This window comes from Thalassophryne amazonica, chromosome 1 (genome assembly GCF_902500255.1).
Source record: "Thalassophryne amazonica chromosome 1, fThaAma1.1, whole genome shotgun sequence".
Classification (NCBI taxonomy): Eukaryota; Metazoa; Chordata; class Actinopteri; order Batrachoidiformes; family Batrachoididae; genus Thalassophryne; species Thalassophryne amazonica.
Window position 1 is genome coordinate 36,488,179 of NC_047103.1, and position 18,846 is coordinate 36,507,024.

At 39.7% G+C, this 18,846-nt stretch overlaps 1 protein-coding gene across 5 annotated transcripts in view; it reads right to left on the reverse strand.

Moving 5' to 3' along the window:
* Positions 1-18,846, reverse strand: part of LOC117508307 (ribosomal protein S6 kinase alpha-3) — a 166,082-nt gene that overhangs the window by 27,187 nt on the left and 120,049 nt on the right. For 3 of the 5 annotated variants that reach the window (XM_034168034.1, XM_034168053.1, XM_034168059.1), the window contains 4 exons: positions 5,303-5,419; positions 4,862-4,943; positions 270-350; positions 7-86 (listed from right to left, as the gene is read on the reverse strand). In XM_034168034.1, the coding sequence (XP_034023925.1) occupies positions 7-86; positions 270-350; positions 4,862-4,943; positions 5,303-5,419 (360 nt within the window). The remainder of the gene's footprint in view (positions 1-6; positions 87-269; positions 351-4,861; positions 4,944-5,302; positions 5,420-18,846) is intronic. The other 2 variants (XM_034168045.1, XM_034168025.1) reach the window with 1 other exon arrangement.

An 18,846-nucleotide genomic window follows, 5' to 3' on the forward strand; every position in this document is an offset into this window, starting at 1 on the left:
TGTTACCTCTTTGGAGAGACGGGTAAAGAGATCTCCTCCTCTCAGGAAGTCCAGAATGAGGTACAGCTTCCCCTCTGTCTGAAATGCTGAGGAAGGAAGAAAGGGACCAAGACATGAAAGCAATTTAAGATAAGATCTGAGCACATCTGTTTGTTGGACACTTTCACTACAAGTTGAGAGAAGGATGAGAGGAAGGGGATTTAATGAGTCATGATTGGTCGACACAGGGTTGGTGATTTGCCGAGGAGGTCTGTGAATGGTTGACTAACCATAGTGTAGTTTGACGATGAAGGGGTGGTTGACCTCCACCAGGATGTCTCTCTCCATCTTTGTCCTGACACGGTCACGCACTGGCAACACAGAGCGTAAAATAAATCAATCACGTGATAAAACTCAAACAAAAATATAAAACAAACTGTTCCCCTTTCTCCATGCCTCCTCCTTATATTGAGGAGAGGCTCCCAGATGGCACAAGTTGATCAACTAATCAAGGCAGAGGAAGGAAGGAAGGAAGAAAATAAAAACAATAGATTATTTTCCCCACCAACAGATGGTTACAAGTGGTGTTGGAACACCGAAGTCTTGGGAAAAGCTGAGACGTATCCTGGAAATGAATCAGTCTATTGCCACCAGTGTAACAAGATAATTCAAAAACAATAACTGTTATCATCTTGCATGTCTCCAAATTAAGAGGGCATATACAGTGCATCCCGAAAGTATTCACAGTGCTTCACTTTTTCCCTATTTTGTTACAGTATTTTAGAGCCTTGTTCCAAAATGGAGTATTTTCATTTTTTCCCTCAAAATTCTTCTCACAACACTCCATAATAGCAACATAAAAAAGGTTGTTTTTTTTAATGTTTGCAAATTTATTAAAATTAAAAAACTAAGAAATCACATGTACACCCTTTGCTCAATACTTTGCTGATGCACCTTTGGCAGCAATTGGAGCCTCAGGTCTTCTTGAATATGATGCCACAAGCTTGGCGCACCTATCTTTGGCAGTTTTGCCCATTCCTCTTTGCAGCACCTCTCAAGCTCCATCATCTTGGAAGGGGAGCGTTGGTGCACAGCCATTTTCAGATCTCTCCAGAGATGTTCAATCGGATCCAAGTCTGGGCTCTGGCTGGGCCACTCAAGGACATTCAGAGTCATCCTGAAGCCACTCCTTTGATATCTTGGCTGTGTGCTTAGGGTCACTCTCCTGCTGAAAGATGAATTGTTACCCCAGTCTGAGGTCAAGAGCGCTCTGGAGCAGGTTTTCAGCCTGTATGTCTCTGTACATTGGTGCATTCATCTTTCCCTCAATCCAGTTTCCCAGTTCCTGCAGCTGAAAAACATCCCCACAGCATGATGCTGCCACCACCTGCTTCACTATAGGGATGGTGCCTGGTTTCCTCCAAACATGACACCTGGCATTCATGCCAAAGAGTTCAATCTTTGTCTCATCAGACCACAGAATTTTGTTTCTCATGGTCTGAGAGTCCTTCAGGTGCCTTTCGGCAAACTCGAGGAGGGCTGCCATGTGCCTTTTACTAAGGAGTGAGTTCTGTCTGGCCACTCTACCATAGAGGCCTGATTGGTGGATTGCTGCAGAGATGATTGTCCTTCTGGAATGTTCTCCTCTCTCCAGAGAGGAATGCTGGAGCTCTGACAGAGTGACCATTGGGTTCTTGATCACCTCCCTGACCAAGTCCCTTCTCAACCAATTACTCAGTTTAGACAGGATGCCAGCTCTAGGAAGAGTCCTGGTGGATCTAAAATTCATCCATTTATGGATGATGGAGGCCACTGTGCTCATTGGGACCTTCAAAGCAGCAGATTTGTACCTCAAGACAATCCTGTCTTGGAGCTCTACAGACAATTCCTTTGACTTCATGCTTGGTTTGTGCTCTGACATGTAACCTACCATCCCTGGTTCTCAAGACCAGGCACCTAAGTGGCTCTACTCTACTCTGTTCTACTCTTCTTTTTTAGATATACCTTAGTATACACGAGTAGAGTTCTACTTTAGAATTAGAATATATTATAGAAGATAAACCATTATTTTCTGATTGTTTTACAAGAGTCAAGTTCTAAAACTCAAATAATAGTCACAAGTCTGTGGAAATGTATTTTTTTAATGAATGTTGCTGAAGCAGACACATCTTCCTTCTCTCTCTCTCTTTGTGTGTGTGTGTGTGTGTGTGTGTGTATGTGTGTGTGAGAGAGAGTGAGAGAGAGAAAACATAGTGTAGTTTTCAAGCTTGAACTGAGCTTATTTGCCAGTTTCTTCAGCTTCTGAAGCCTACAGTAGTGTTCAGAATAATAGTAGTGCTATGTGACAAAAAAGATTAATCCAGGTTTTGAGTATATTTCTTATTATTACATGGGAAACAAGGTACCAGTAGATTCAGTAGATTCTCACAAATCCAAGACCAAGCATTCATGATATGCACACTCTTAAGGCTATGAAATTGGGCTATTAGTAAAAACAAAAAGTAGAAAAGGGGGGTGTTCACAATAATAGTAGCATCTGCTGTTGACGTTACAAACTCAAAACTATTATGTTCAAACTGCTTTTTTAGCAATCCTGTGAATCACTAAACTAGTATTCAGTTGTATAACCACAGTTTTTCATAAATTCTTCACATCTGCAAGGCATGGAGTCAACCAACTTGTGGCACCTTTCAGCTGTTATTCCACTCCAAGATTCTTTAACAACATTCCACAATTCATTCCCATTTCTTGGTTTTGCTTCAGAAACAGCTTTTTTGATGTCACCCCACAAGTTCTCAATTGGATTTAGGTCTGGGGATTGGGCAGGCCACACCAAAACATTAATTTTGTTGGTTTGGAACCAAGATTTTGCCCATTTACTAGTGTGCTTGGGGTCACTGTGTTGTTGAAACACCCATTTCAAGGGCATGTCCTCTTCAGCATAAGGCAAACATGACCTCATCAAGTATTTTGACATATCCAAACTGCTCCATGATACCTGGTATGCGATATATAGGCCCAACACCATAGTAGGAGAAACATGCCCATATCATGATGCTTGCACCACCATGCTTCACTGTCTTCACTGTGAACTGTGGCTTGAATTCAGAGTTTGGGGGTCGTCTCACAAACTGTCTACGGCCCTTGGACCCAAAAAGAACAATTTTACTCTCATCAGTCCACAAAATATTCCTCCATTTCTCTTTAGGCCAGTTGATGTGTTCTTTGGCAAACTGTAACCTCTTCTGCACATCTTTTATTTAACAGAGGGACTTTGCTGGGGATTCTTGCAAATAAATTAGCTCCACACAGGCGTCTTCTAACTGTCACAGCACTTATAGGTAACTCCAGACTGTCTTTGATCATCCTGGAGCTGATCAATGGGTGAGCCTTTGCCATTCTGGTTATTCTTCTATCCATTTTGATGGTTGTTTTCCGTTTTCTTCGACGAGTCTGTGTTTTTTTTTGTCCATTTTAAGGCATTGGAGATCACTGTAGATGAACAGCCTATAATTTTTTGCACCTGCGTATAAGTTTTCCCCTCTCCAATCAACTTTTTAATCAAACTACGCTGTTCTTCTGAACAATGTCTTGAATGTCCCATTTTCCTCAGGCTTTCAAAGAGAAAAGCATGTTCAACAGGTGCTGGCTTCATCCTTAAATAGGGGACACCTAATTCACACCTGTTTGTTCCACATGATTCACACCTGTTTGTTCCAAGAGTGTGCATATCATGAATGCTTGGTCTTATTGGATTTGTGAGAATCTACTGAGTCTACTGGTACCTTGTTTCCCACGTAACAATAAGAAATATACTCAAAACCTGGATTAATCTTTTTAGTCACATAGCACTAATATTATTCTGAACACTACTGTAGGTCTGGTGTGACCAAGGTCACCACTGCTTGCATAAATTATTATTCATTTATTTATGGCATAAAAACAATGAAGATCATTAAACACAGAAGAATAAAGGTTATTCACAGCACACTGACAAATTCCATTATAATCACCCCCTCAGCAGCCAAAAACAACCTTATGAAATCCAGACATTTTTTACTATGAATTACTATCTGAAGAGAACATTGTAAAACTGTAATACATAACAGATTCCTGTGCTGACAATTTCCGGTATATTTCTTTGAACATTTTCTTTACCTTGATGGTCTGACATGTTTTTAATGTCACTGTTATAGCTACCCCCCCGCCATTAATGAAGATTCTGAGTGGTTCACAGCATCGTATGACAGCAATCTTGTTTTCATGAAACTGGTGAAAACAATGGACGTGGGTACCAAAAGGGCAACTGCAATAGTGCTTAAAAAAAAAAAGAATTCAAACCTCATGTTTCCAGTCCTTAAAACTGAACAGTGTAGTTATTAATGGAATTTTGCATTTTATGTTTACTTAGAAGAAATATTGCTGGTTGTATTATAAACCATTGATAGATACTATTAATGGTGTCCAACACCTGTAGTCAAACTATCTGAAACTACGTGGCAATGGGTTGACCAGTACAGTACATTTAAAAACAAACATAAAAAAAACCTACAAGGTATAAAAACTGCCCATATTTCTTCAGACATTTTGTACCCATAATGTGTTGATTAAAAAGTAGGTAGGATATTTTTTTATTTTAAGTGTGGATGCTCAACTCCCGTGGCAGTTGCCCTGCTCACTCTAACTTCCTTAACTAATATGTCACAAGAAGGAGGCTTGTTGCTAATGTTACAATATGACAAGAGCGTGAAAAGAAAAAGTAAACTTCTCCTTGAGTTCAAAAGACAGTTGAGCAGCAGTGACACTTGACACCTTCCTGGATTACATCACAAACACCCACAATCCATCCATTTCCCCTTGTTGGGATTTCTGTAAGCTGTACCTTTCAGTGTAGCTTTCTTCAGTACTTTCATAGCATATAGCTGTCCGGCATCTGGCCCCATAATCTTTCTCACCAGGAAAACCTAGAAATACACAGCAAAGAAGAAGAAAAAAACAAACAAAAAAACAATGTTGAGTTTCTGAGTACGTAGTATGACTGTTGCTAGGCTCAGAGGCAATGAAACAGTGTTAGTCCTATTTTCTAGGTCATGCTAATCGAGGTTAGCATAAACATAAACACACAAACACAAAGGAAGAGGATAATTGCTCATTCATACAAAGACAATAGCACTAAGAAGCAGCACAGAGGGCCTTCAGTCCACCGGATTCATGGCAATGAACCGTCAAACATAGTACATGGGGTCAAGCATAAGAACAAAAATGTAGCAAACTCCCAACAAGCTTGGACCCGTGTTATTACACACAAACACAGGTACAATACCTTTCCAAAAGAGCCTTGTCCCAGGACTTTGCGTAGCTCAAACTGTTGTGGGTCTGCCTTCTCAGATCCCTCTTTTACATGGTGGGTGATATTAATCTCCTTTACTGGTACATCGTCCTGTCACAAAATACAGACAAAATGGTAACTAGAGCACCGCATACGTACAGCACAAACCTCTGCCAACACTAGTTTCCAATTCCACAAATTTTTACCTTGGAAAAAATTTTCAAGGTCAAAGTCCTGTTAGAAGTGGCTTTTCATAAGCTAAAGTATAATACAAAATATACATCAAAAGGGCTTTTCAAAGTTAAAATCAAATATCCGCTAAATCCGCAATATGGATCAGATGCGGATCAAACTTCAAATGTCAGGAGTATGTATTTAGTTCATACTCTTGAATCAAGTTTTTGTGGTGTTGTCAGGTTTCTGTTTATTTATTTATTTTTTGTCATTGCATTCTGACATTTAGTTTCAAATCCACAATCCGGATCAGACTTTGTCAGCCGATGTGAGTGCCAGTCTGCGCCTTACTGTCAAATATGAGAATGACTGGGGCATATTTGATTAAGATGTAATGTAAAATATACATTAAATGTGGTTTTCAATGTTAAATTTAAATGGCTATAAAATCTTTCATCCAGATCAACTTTGTCACTTGACAAAGCATTCCATCCTACATAACGCTCTCAAATATGAAAGGAATTTAATTTTTTTGACAGTTATGAATTTTTGGAAATTCGTTCAATGTTAAAGGATAGGGATTTTTATAATCGTCCAAGATTTGTCCTGACTTTGACCTTTTACCTGTGACCTTGAAAATTTAATCAGTTCTTGCATATCAGGATGATATATACAATGATATACAAAAAACTGTGGGTTACAGGCTGTTCACAAACAAACAGGTGAAAACAACCTCCGCCCAACTTTGTAGTTAGAGGTAATTAATTTATCATCACCATTTGAAATTCACACTTTTGAAGTTGTGGATTTGTCAGTTTTGACAGTAATATTTGGGCCATAAACAGTGGTCACTTGTTGTGCCGTTAAACCCCATGAACACTACCAGCAGTACAATGTTGTGCTCAGCCAAACAATTTTGGACTTTAAAAAATGTTACAACCACCCCAAGAAGCAATTCTGGAACATGTACTGCTGTGGAGTCTGCTTGAACACTGAAAATTACGTCCATATTAATTAATTAAGTCCATAACGACTGGCACAGTCATAATTTTTGTAATTTTGTACACCAACACAATGGAGTTGAAATGAAGAAAGAAAGGGTGGGGGGATAAATAAAACAAGATGCATTTGTAGTATAGATTTTTAGATTAAAACTGGGTTTAACAAAAAACACACTATTAATCATTCAGGAAATGGAGCAATTTGTAGTTCTTCCACCAAAAAAAAAAAAAAAAAAAAAAAAATCATCACTTTTATAGACAGCTTTCGGTGGACAAGTCAGGGGATGGATGCATGAACATGTCTTGTACTTCATTTACTTCAATCAATCCAGAAATATATGGGAAATTAGCCTGGAATAAGCAGTTCTCAAAATCTGAAGGATCACACAAGGGAAATTAGTGACAAGAAATTGTATCAAATTTCCGCTTGAGTCTTCCATATGCTTCCAGAGCAGAAGGTTCTCAGTATTGGTCACGTCCCCATTTTTCCTCAGTAAATATATTTGTAAATGTGCTATTGAGATTAAATTTTCCCTAGATGTTGATAACAACCCAAGTAATCCACACAAACAAAGAAATCAAACCACAGACGTCCATAAATTAAGGTATGTGTAATAATGTGAAATGACGCAGAGAAGACGTATTGAACACCTGAAGAAAGGGAGGTGCAAAAAAGCATGGAAAGTAAGACACCAGCTGAAATTTATCAGTAATTAGAAAGCAATCCTGCCCTTGTCTGTAAATTAATATCAACTGGCTCAGTCTGAAATGACGGCCTATAAAAAGTCACCTCATTAGCAAGGTGTCGCACAAGAAACATCTGATGATGGGTAACAGCAAAGAGCTCTCTCAAGATCTTTGCAAAGATATTGTTGCAAAACATACTGATGACATTGGTTACAGAAGGATTTCTAAACTTCTGAATGTTCCAGTGAGTACTGTTAGGGCTAGGGATGGGTACTGATAAGATTTTAATTGATATCGATGCCATAATCGATTTTGTTTATCGATCCGATTCCTTTATCGATCGATCGATTCCCTTATTGATACCTCTTGAGAATTTTCTGTGTACTAAAAGTAGGCTTTACAGGTTTTCTCTGTATTTTATTGCGTCTTAAAGTAAATAAATATGAAATTGGTCACTGTAATCTTGATCTCTGGATATAAATAAAATAAACAAATCTGTAACATTTCCTTTCAGACATTTTAGCATGAATGTCTCTCCATGCCTCTGAGCTGAGCTCAGCTGGCTGCTGCATGTCATTATTATACAGAAAACAAATGCACACAAATGTGCTGACAGCTGCACAGTTTAATGCTAACTTTAACATTGAAAATGCCATAGACATGCTAACGCGTTAACATCGGTCCTGTTTTTAAGTTATAAAATACATCTATCAACTGTTTCAGAAAACCATAACAGGTCGGTTTAACATAAAAAGGTAAATATTACTCACAGACATATGCTGTTTAGGGTTTTAGCGAGGGAAAATTAAGATAAAGCAAAATAAAACAATGAATCAATGAGGCAATAGATCAAATCACTGCTTCGATTGGTTCAAGGTTCAAAGCAAAGCTGCACTGCAGAATAGTTGATTACTGACCCGCTGCATGTCCGTAATCAATGTAGAGAAATGATCAATTTCCTGACAAACACCCCCAAAAACAACGGCCACTCTGAAGGACCGATAAGGAATCGTTAAGCAAAAAGGTTATTGATGTCGGTGGATCGAATCATTTCTTAACGATACCCAAAAGGAGCCGGTTCTCGATACCCATCTCTAGCTAGGGCAAAATCAAGAAGTGGAAATAACAATTTCACCATAAACCGGCCATGACCAGGTGGTCCTCGCAAGATTTCTGATTCTGACAGAGGAGTGAAAAGAATTATCAGAAGAGTTGTCCAAAAGCCAAGGACCACAGGTGGAGAGTAGGTATGTGGAGATTAAGTGATACGAATCCGTATCTAGATGATGCGAGTGCATCGATTCATTCAGTGTGCATTGATTCAACTGACAGGTGAAATCGTGATGGATCACTCACTGCCTGCTTGCATGTGCAATGAATGCACCACAGACGTAATCAAGAAAGCACATTTCTGCCACAACAAAAATGATGACATCAATAGTGTTTTTGCTTAATGATTCCCTTATTGGCCCTTCAGTTTGGGACACCGGAGTGGCTGTTGTTTTTTAGGGCGTTTATTGGGAAAATGATAATTTTTCTATGTTGATTGCAGACTGCAGCAGGGACTCGCTGTTCGCTGGTTCTCTGCTTCGCCTCCAGCAGCAGGTCCACAATTTCTTCATTAACCCTTCTCAAAGCCATTTAAAGATGTCAATCTTGAGTTGGTTTGTTTGGATTAAAGTCACGAACTGGGACTCTTGTCTTGTTGCGGGCAAGAAATGAAAATCGTCCTGCGTTCCACACCAGAGTCTTACACAATGGTTTTCTGGCGTGAGCACCAGCCGGTGCGTAAACTGAAGTTGTCCATCAGGTAATGGAACTAATAACAATAATGGAGATGGATGTATTTAAAATGAAATAAACCCACACACCACATAAAAACACTGCATTTATCAAGCGGGCAATACAAATATGATCCATCTGTTCCTCTGTAGATGGCCCATGGTCACAGACATAGTCATGAAGGGGCTGTTAAATAACCCTGGTTAAAAAAAAAAAAAAAAAAACACCACAGGATTCGAACCCACATGCTCTGATTACCAGACGGAAACTTTACCACTGCACTACAATCACTGTCTTGTAACAGGTGCATGAAATGGGTAAAATCAACAAGCAGATAAATGTATTTTCTAAAATAAAAAAAAAGCGCTGTGATAACTGACCAAACATTGTTTGGTATGGCGTATTTCTGCTGATATGTGACTGAAACTGGCGTGTTTGTCATACATGTGACCATGTACAGATTTTATAAATTTTTATTTATGTCCAGAGATCAAGGATCCAGTGACCAATTTCATATTTCTTTAAGACTCAATAAAATGTTGTTAACATAGAAAACCCATAAAGCCTACTTTTAGTACACAGAAAATTCACAAGAGGTATTGAGAGGTAAAGGAATCAATAAAGAATCGGATCAATAAGTGGAATCGATAATGGCATTGATAGCGATAAAATATTATCAATACCCGTCATTAATCGTATTGCACCAAATCGCATCAAATACATATCAAATCGGGAACAGGGGTGAATCATATCACATCGTATTATCAGTATCATCATGTCTCGCTGTAAGTATCGTATCACTGGTAGTGTATCGAGGTGCGTATCGAATCAATGATGAGATTCACATGCCTAGTGGAAAGCTTACGAAAGACCTGGAATTAGTAGGTACAACTGTTTCAAAGAAAACAGTAAGGAATGCAATCAACCGCCATGAACTGTATGCACACTCACCACACAAGACACCGTTGCTGAAGAAAAAGCATGTTGAAGCTCATTAAACGTTTGCTGCGCAACATTTAGACAAGCCTGTGAAATACTGGGAGAATACAGTCTGGTCAGATGAGCCCAAAATTGAACGGAATAATACACACCATGTTTGGAGGTCAAATGGTACCACTGCACATCACCTCAAAAACATCACACCAACAGCGAAGTTTGGAGGTGGGAACATCACAGTGTGGGGCTGTTTTTCAGCATATGACACATACGACACGTGTGTGTGTGTGTGTGTGTGTGTGTGTGTGTGTGTGTGTGTGTGTGTGTGTGTGTGTGTGTGTGTGTGTGTGTGTGTGTGTGTATATATATATATATATATATATATATATACACACGAGGGCTGTCAATAAAGTATAGGTCCTTTTTATTTTTTCAAAAACTATATGGATTTCATTCATATGTTTTTACGTCAGACATGCTTGAACCCTCGTGCGCATGCATGAGTTTTTCCACGCCTGTCGGTGACGTCATTCGCCTGTGAGCACTCCTTGTCGGAGGAGTCGTCCAGCCCCTCGTCGGAATTCCTTTGTCTGAGAAGTTCCTGAGAGACTGGCGCTTTGTTTGATCAAAACCTTTTCTAAACCTGTGAGACACATCGAAGTGGACACGGTTCGAAAAATTAAGCTGGTTTTCGGTGAAAGTTTTAACGGCTGATGAGAGATTTTGAGGTGATACTGTCGCTTTAAGGACTTCCCACAGAGCGAGACGTCGTGCAGCACTCCCAGGCGCCGTCGTCAGCCTGTTTCAAGCTGAAAACCTCCACATTTCAGGCTCTATTGATCCAGGACGTCGTGAGAGAACAGAGAAGTTTCAGAAGAAGTCGGTTTCAGCATTTTATCCGAATATTCCACTGTTAAAGGAGATTTTTTTTAATGAAAGACGTGCGAGTGGAGTGCAGCGTCGGCTCGCAGCCGCCGCGATGCTCCGCCACAGGAAAAACACCTCCGTTGGAAGCCTTAAGGACAAGTTGGAACATGTCCAGCTGTTAAACAATTTCTCATATACTCACTCCACTGAAAGCCATCAAAAGCCGCCTGGATTTTACAAATGGTGTTTTTCCTGTGCCGCCGCACCGCGCCAGCTGCGTCCCGACGCGCGGACCCGTCCACACGTCTTTCATTAAAAAATCTCCTTTAACAGTGGAATATCCGGATAAAATGCTGAAACTGACGTCTTCTGAAACTTCTCTGTTCTCTCACGACGTCCTGGATCAATAGAGCCTGAAATGTGGAGGTTTTCAGCTTGAAACAGGCTGACAACGGCGCCTGGGAGTGCTGCACGACGTCTCGCTCCGTGGGAAGTCCTTAAAGCGACAGTATCGCCTCAAAATCTCTCATCAGCCCTTAAAATTTTCACCGAAAACCAGCTTAATTTTTCGAACCGTGTCCACTTCGATGTGTCTCACAGGTTTAGAAAAAATTTTGATCAAACAAAGCACCAGTCTCTCAGCAACTTCTCAGACAAAGGAATTTCGATGAGGGGCTGGACGACTCCTCCCACAAGGAGTGCTCACAGGCGGATGACGTCACCGACAGGCGTGGAAAAACTCACGCATGTGCACGAGGGTTCAAGCATGTCTGACATAAAAACATATGAATGAAATCCATATAGTTTTTGAAAAAAATAAAAAGGACCTATACTTTATTGACAGCCCTTGTGTATATGTATATATATATATATATATATATATATATATATATATAATACATATATATATATATATATATATATATATATATATATATATATATATATATATACATACACACACACACACACACACACACACACACACACACACACACACACACAGTGGGGCCAACAAATATTTAGTCAGTCCCTGATTGTGCAAGTTCTCTTACTTAGAAAGATGACAGAGGTCTGTAATTTTCATCATAGGTACACTTCAACTAAAGTAAAAGTTCAACTATGAGACAAAATTAGAAAAAAAAAAAAAAATCCAGGAAATCACATTGTAGGATTTTTAAAGAATTTATTTGTAAATTGTGGTGGAAAATAAGTATTTGTTCACCCACAAACAAGCAAGATTTCTGGCTCTCACAGACCTGTAACTACTTCTTTAAGAAGCTCTTCTGTCCTCCACCTGTTACCTGTATTAATGGCATTAATGTTGGAAGTCATTATCTGTATAAAAGACACCTGTCCACAGCCTCAAACAGTCAGACTCCAAACTCAACCATGGCCAAGACCAAAGAGCTGTCGAAGGACACCAGGAAGAACACTGTAGGCTGGGAAGAGTGATCTAAGAGTATCTACAATAGTCAAGCAGGTTGGTGTGAATAAATCAACTGTGGGAGCAATTGTAAGAAAATGGAAGACATACAAGACCACTGATAATCTCCCACGATCTGGGGCTCCACGCAAGATGTCATCCCGTGGGGTCAAAATGATCATGAGAACGGTGAACAAAAATCCCAGAACTACATGGAGGGACCTGATGAATGATCTGCAGAGAGCTGGGATCAAAGTAACAAAGGCTACACACTACGCAGAGAGGGACTCAAATCCTGCAGTGCCCCTGCTTAAGCCAGTACGTGTCCAGGCCCGTCTGAAGTTTTCCTGAGAGCATATGGATGATCCAGAAGAGGACTGGGAGAATATCATGTGTTCAGATCAAACCAAAATAGAAGTTTTTAGTAAAAACTCAACTAGTCATGTTTAGTGAAATAAGAATGCTGAGTTGCATCCCAAGAACACCATATCTACTGTGAAGCATGGGGGTGGAAACATCATGCTTTGGGGCTGTTTTTCTGCAAAGGGGACAGGACGACTGATCTGTGTTAAGGGAAGAATGAACGTGGCCATGTATCATGAAATTTTAAGCCAAAACCTCCTTCCATCAGTGAGAGCATTGAAGATGCAACTTGGCTGGGTCTTTCAGCATGACAATGATCCCAAACACACCACTCAGGCAACGAAGGAGTGGCTCTATAAAAAGCATTTCAAGGTCCTGGAGTGGCCTAGCCAGTCTCCAGACCTCAACCCCATAGAAAATATGTGGAGGGAGTTGAAAGTCCATGTTGCCCAGCGACAGCCCCAAAACATCACTGCTCTGGGGGAGATCTGCACGGAAGAATGGGCCAAAATACCAGCTACAGTGTGTGCAAACCTGGTGAAGACTTACAGGAAATGTTTGATCTCTGTCATTGCCAACAAAGATTATGTTACAAAGTATTGAGCTGAACTTTAGTTATTGACCAAGTACTTATTTTCCACCACAATTTACAAATAAATTCTTTAAAAATCCTACAATGTGATTTCCTGGATTTTTTTTCTCATTTTGTCTCATAGTTGCGTACCTATGTTGAAAATTACAGACCTCTCTTATCTTTTTAAATAGGAGAACTTGCACAATCAGGGACTGACTAAATACTTGTTGGCCCCACTATATATATATAGTTGCAACAATAGACTGTATGGTTGCAACAGTGTGTCATGTGACCAATTAAGATCAGCTGCTTATGCGGGTCTGTCTCGCATCAAGGTGTTGGTGTGAAAAGGGTATAACATATTTACAGTTTTTCATTTGCTTTCTCTAAAACTGAAAACTACAACATCCACGCAGTGATGTCATCACTTTGATCACACCTTAGTCGAATCTGCACCCCCAGCCCTTTTTCCACACAGCTAAATGTAAATGATTGTGATTTCTCTGTGAATATCTTAACAGGATGATCAAGGTGCCAACTCCTGTCTGATAATGTCGCAGTAAAAGTGAACATCATGAGCTTCAAATGGGATATTATTTATTTATCATTGCTTTTATGTGGAAACAGCAAATTAAATACTTTTGTGCATCATATACAGATCGTCATTCCATAATGTTAAAAAAAAGCATATTCTATTTTTCACCCACTCCTCTATGACTGCATGCTCTTCTTCATCTCTCTACCACAATCTCCATTACTGTGGAGAGTTGACTTCAATTATTTAACCTCATACACCTTCATGACCTCTGCTCTTTGTAACCACACTATTCCACTGAACAACCCACTGTTCATGCATTCTCTCTTGGCCCTACCGACTTTCATTCCCTGCTCTACAGACCATGTCTCCACTTCTCCAGACTTCGTGTTTTCTTGAGTATGTCATTTTAACTCATTTGGGAAACCCTGCCACTTACTCCAGTGCGACTTGTATACCAAAAATTCACAACTTTGTTATTAATAATAGCAATTAGAATGACTATTTATATAGAACTTTCCCAAGAATCAAAGACAAAATAAACTCCAACAACAAAACCATAAATGCCAGTAATAAAAAATACATGACAACAGTGCACAAAAGTTCCAAATTAAACAGCTCATAACATAGAAAAATGTGTTATTTATAGTAGGGTACAATTTATACTCCAGTGCGACTTATAGTCTGGAAAATACAGTAATCTCAACCTGCTCTCTACTCTCACTACAGATCACAATGTCATCTGCAAACATAATAGCTCTGTCTGATGTCAGGCACCAGTCTATCCATCACCACTGCAAACAAGAAAGATTTCAGAGTTGATGCTTGATGTAATCTCACTTCCACCTTAAATACATCTGTCATTTCTACTGCAAATCTCACTGCTGTCACACTGTTCTTGTAGAAGTCCTGCACTACCCTCACATATTTCTCTGGCACTCCAGACTTCCTCATAAAATATCACAACTCTTCTTTTGGTACCTTGTCATAGGTTTTCTGTAAATCTACAAATACACAAAATGCAACTCCTTTGCCCCTTCTTTATACTGCTCCATCAGCTCTCAAAACAAATGTTGCATCGGAAGTGCTCTTTTTCAGCATGAAACCATATTGCTGCTCGCAGCTTTTGACCTCTTCTCTCGGCCTAGCTTCCACTACTCTTTCCCAAAACTTCATTGTGTGGCTAATCATCATTATGTCTCTGCAGTTGCTGCAGCTCTGCACATCAACCTAATTCTTAAAAATGAGAACCAGTGTACTACTTCTTCATTCTTCAAGCAACTCCCAATTTCCAACATTTTGTTAAATAATTTGATTAAAACCTCCACTGCCATCTCTCCTGAACATTGCCATGCCTCCAGCAGTATGTTATCTGGACCAACTGCCTTTCCACTCTGTGTCCTCTTCATTGCTCCTCTTACTTCATCCTTACTAATTCTTTCTAGCTCTCTCTCCCCATCAGCTCCTCAAAGTACTCCTTCCATCTTCTTAGCACTCTCCACACTTTTCAACACCTTTCCATCTGCATCCTTTATAGAGGTAGGACTCTTCAGGCACCTCATGATTATGACTCAGAGGGAAGCAATTCGATTCTAAAACAATGAATGATGCATAACGATGAATGTTTTTTATTCAGGATTTATTTTTTCCCTCACTGTGTTATTACTTAGTACTTTTCAAATCAAGGTATTTGGAATGAACCCTAACCCTAACAAATTTATTTCCAATACATTCTTTAACAGGTCAGCCATATTTGTACCTGTGTGGCTCTCATTCACTGATTCTGATTCTAAATTCTAAAACACACCTGTCTAAGAATGGCTTCAGACCAAGTCTGTTTGGATTATTACCACTCCAGCAAAAAAAGGTCAGACTCATATCTGCAACTTCTTTCTGTATTTATGTTCACCTCATTGCAATGCGTGTGCACACTGGCTATGCTGCACTAATGCACTTCGTACTTGTATGAGTATAATTAAAACAGGAACATGTGGTGAGATAACTGTGAAACTTTGTGGCACTACTGATTTGCTGACATTCTAAATTGCAGGAAACCTGGCCTGTGGCATCTGTTCTCATCTTGTACCATCCCTTTTCAACTTCTTGTGTCCCGTCAACTTTCATCATCTTTCCGAATATCCCTTTTTTTTTTTTGCCAACCTCTTTCTCCTTATACTTTCCTGAAATATCTTCATTCCCCCACAAACTCTCATGATCATCCTTCCTCTGGTCAGATATCACACCCAACACCTACCTAACCGTCTCCCTCACCATATCTATAGCAGTTTTCCAGTTGCCTATTGGCCCTGTCACACAGCATACAATGATTCCTGAACGAAGGGGGAAAAGTAAAAAATTCACAAATAGCCGAGAAAATGTGGACAAATGAGCTTTTGACATTTTCCATCCCTGAATAACCTGCAAATCAAGAGCGCAAAAGGAACAAAAGAGGAACAAAACGAAACCGAAGCTAACGTTGATCTCCACGCTTTAAATGAAACGCACCTGGAGCCACTGCTGGAGCAGTGTGCGTCTGTATCCTGCTCTGCACTCCAGGACTCGGCGCTGGTGTGCCGGGGTGGCTGCTGTATCACTGTATTACATTACTAAGCCATATATATTAATTTATAACAGAAAAGTGTCAAAAGGGGAATAAATATAAGTTTAAAAATGACTGAATATATCAGAGCAGTAAATTGATCAGTCCATGTGAACGCCGCGCATTGACTCCCCATTTTCAGTTATTTACACCAGCTGCAGCTGATCCACAACGTGAATTCTGCCTTCCAGAACAGCTGTTACATAATGATCTGAATCATTTACCTGTTGCCACATGTACATAAGGGCTGAATTTAGGGCTGCCACAATTAATCGACTAGTCACAACTACATCGACTACCGAAACCGTCAACGAATTTAGTAGTCAACAGGTCATTTGCTTTGAACCTTGAACCAATGAAGCAGTGCTTCGATCCGCTGCTTCGTTAGATCTTTGCTTCGCTCCTCTTCAGAAGCACCAACTCCGCTTCTTATCTTCTCTCAAAGCCATTAAAATGTCAATCGTGAGCCACTTTTGTGCGGATTAAAGTGACTAACTGGGATTCCTGTCTTGTGAGAAAGAAACGAGAATCAACATCTGTTCCGTTCGAGCTAGAGTCTGCTCGCAATTAATAACTTTAAAGTGAATCGCCATTTAAATCAAATGACACCTCTTTCCAAATGTTGTAATACAAACAAACTGCAATCGATAAAAATGTTTTGTTTTTTTTTCCCTCCAAAAATGAGATGCCCTGGCTGACGTGCAGCAGCCTAAGACTGTATGGCTGCAGACTCCAGCAGCCAGCTGAGCTCAGCTCAGATGTATGGAGTGACATCCATGCCTTTAATGTCTGAAAGGAAATGCTTTTGACAAAAACTACAGATTTTTTTTTTTAATCTATGTTCAGAGATCAAGGAACCACCATGTACTGTTTATTTACATCCAGAGATCAAAGATCCACCATGTAGAGTTTATTTACTGTATGTCCAGAGATCAAGGATCCACCATGTAGAGTTTATTTACTGTATGTCCAGAGATCAAGGATCCACTATGTAGAGTTTATTTATGTCCAGAGATCACGGATCTAGTGACCAATTTCATATTTATTTACTTTAAGACTGAATAAAATGCTGCTGACATAGAAAACCTGTAAAGCCTGGTTCACACGGCAGGAATATAAGATTATCTTTAGCATCATCATGATTATTCCTGCCGTGTGTGGTGTGTTAAGAGCACTGTGATCTGCTCGGAAGGACATCTGGGGTGCTCCGATCACAAATTGGGATATTCAACATGATGGATTGTCTTGGCCTGATATCGCAGCGTGTGTTGTGTCACCCAACCACAAACGAGCACGCAGCCTACTGAATGTGACATGTAGCCAATCAAAAAGCGAGGTGACAGATGCACAGAGCGGAAAATAAAATCAAAACAGCTGTTAATGACTTACCAGAATGCCCGGTGGTCACACTGTCGTCATTCCTTTAAAGAATGCCTTTTCTTTTTCTTTTTGTATCACTTTTTTTTCCTCTGTTGTAAATAGTCCACAAACTATCTCTGTCTGTTTACTCTGAAGTCACGTTTAATCTTGAGACATTTCGCAAGATTTCCTGTCTGAGTTGGAAATGTTCATGTGTGAAATCTGTTCGTGTGTGGTCGTGGTGTTTTTACCGTGTGGCTTAACACCACACACTGTACGACCAAACCTGTCAGATCTATGATTTTTTTCTCCACGTGTGTGGTCTCTTAGGTTTTGTAAACCTACAGATAATTTTAAAATCCTGCCGTGTGAACGAGGCATAAAGCCTACTTGTAGCACACAGAAAATTCACAGGAGGTATCGATAAGGGAATCGATAAGGAATCGGACTGATAAGTGGAATCGATAATGGTACTGATATCGATAAAATGCGATAGGCTGCAATTTACGTATGATCCGACAAGTCGACTACTCGCAAAAATAATCGTTGACTAGTCAACTATCAAAATAGTCATTTGTGGCAGCTCTAGCTGGATTGTCATTCCTACACTCATATTGTTATATTTAATAAAAAATAATAAGCACACGCAGGAGGCGATCGCTGCTGCTGTTGCTGCCACCGCGTTCAAGTATCATCTTAAATTACACAACTTTTTTGTTGTTTCAAATTAGCAGTTGCTTGTGGCAGGAGCGTGGTTTTCATTTTATTTTTGGTAAAATAATTCATTGTATCCACCGGTGGTGGGCACAGTTCCGCTAATCCACTAACCACTAATTATCGAAGATAATGTTTTGATTATCGGATTAGCTTTTCAGATAACTTTGAAAAACATAATCAGACCAATTATCTTCCGATAAGTTTTGGTCCGATAATTTTTAGACAGCAAACATATTTTTGGAGGCGTGGTGAACAAAGCTTTACAGTTACAAACATTTATTAAGTTTAAAATCAGTTGAGTACCTACCTGTTAAATGTTTTATAGTAGATGTGCAGTTCTATTCTCTGCAAACAGAGGAGAGCTGGTTCCAGAAGAAACCGCTCTATCCTCTGCAGGCAAAGGAGAACTGGTGACAGAACAGAAAAAAGCTAATTTCTTTTGACCCCATACTGGTACGCTGGCAATATCACTCAAGTCATCCAAAGGCATACAGTTTTAACTTATCATTAAAATTTGA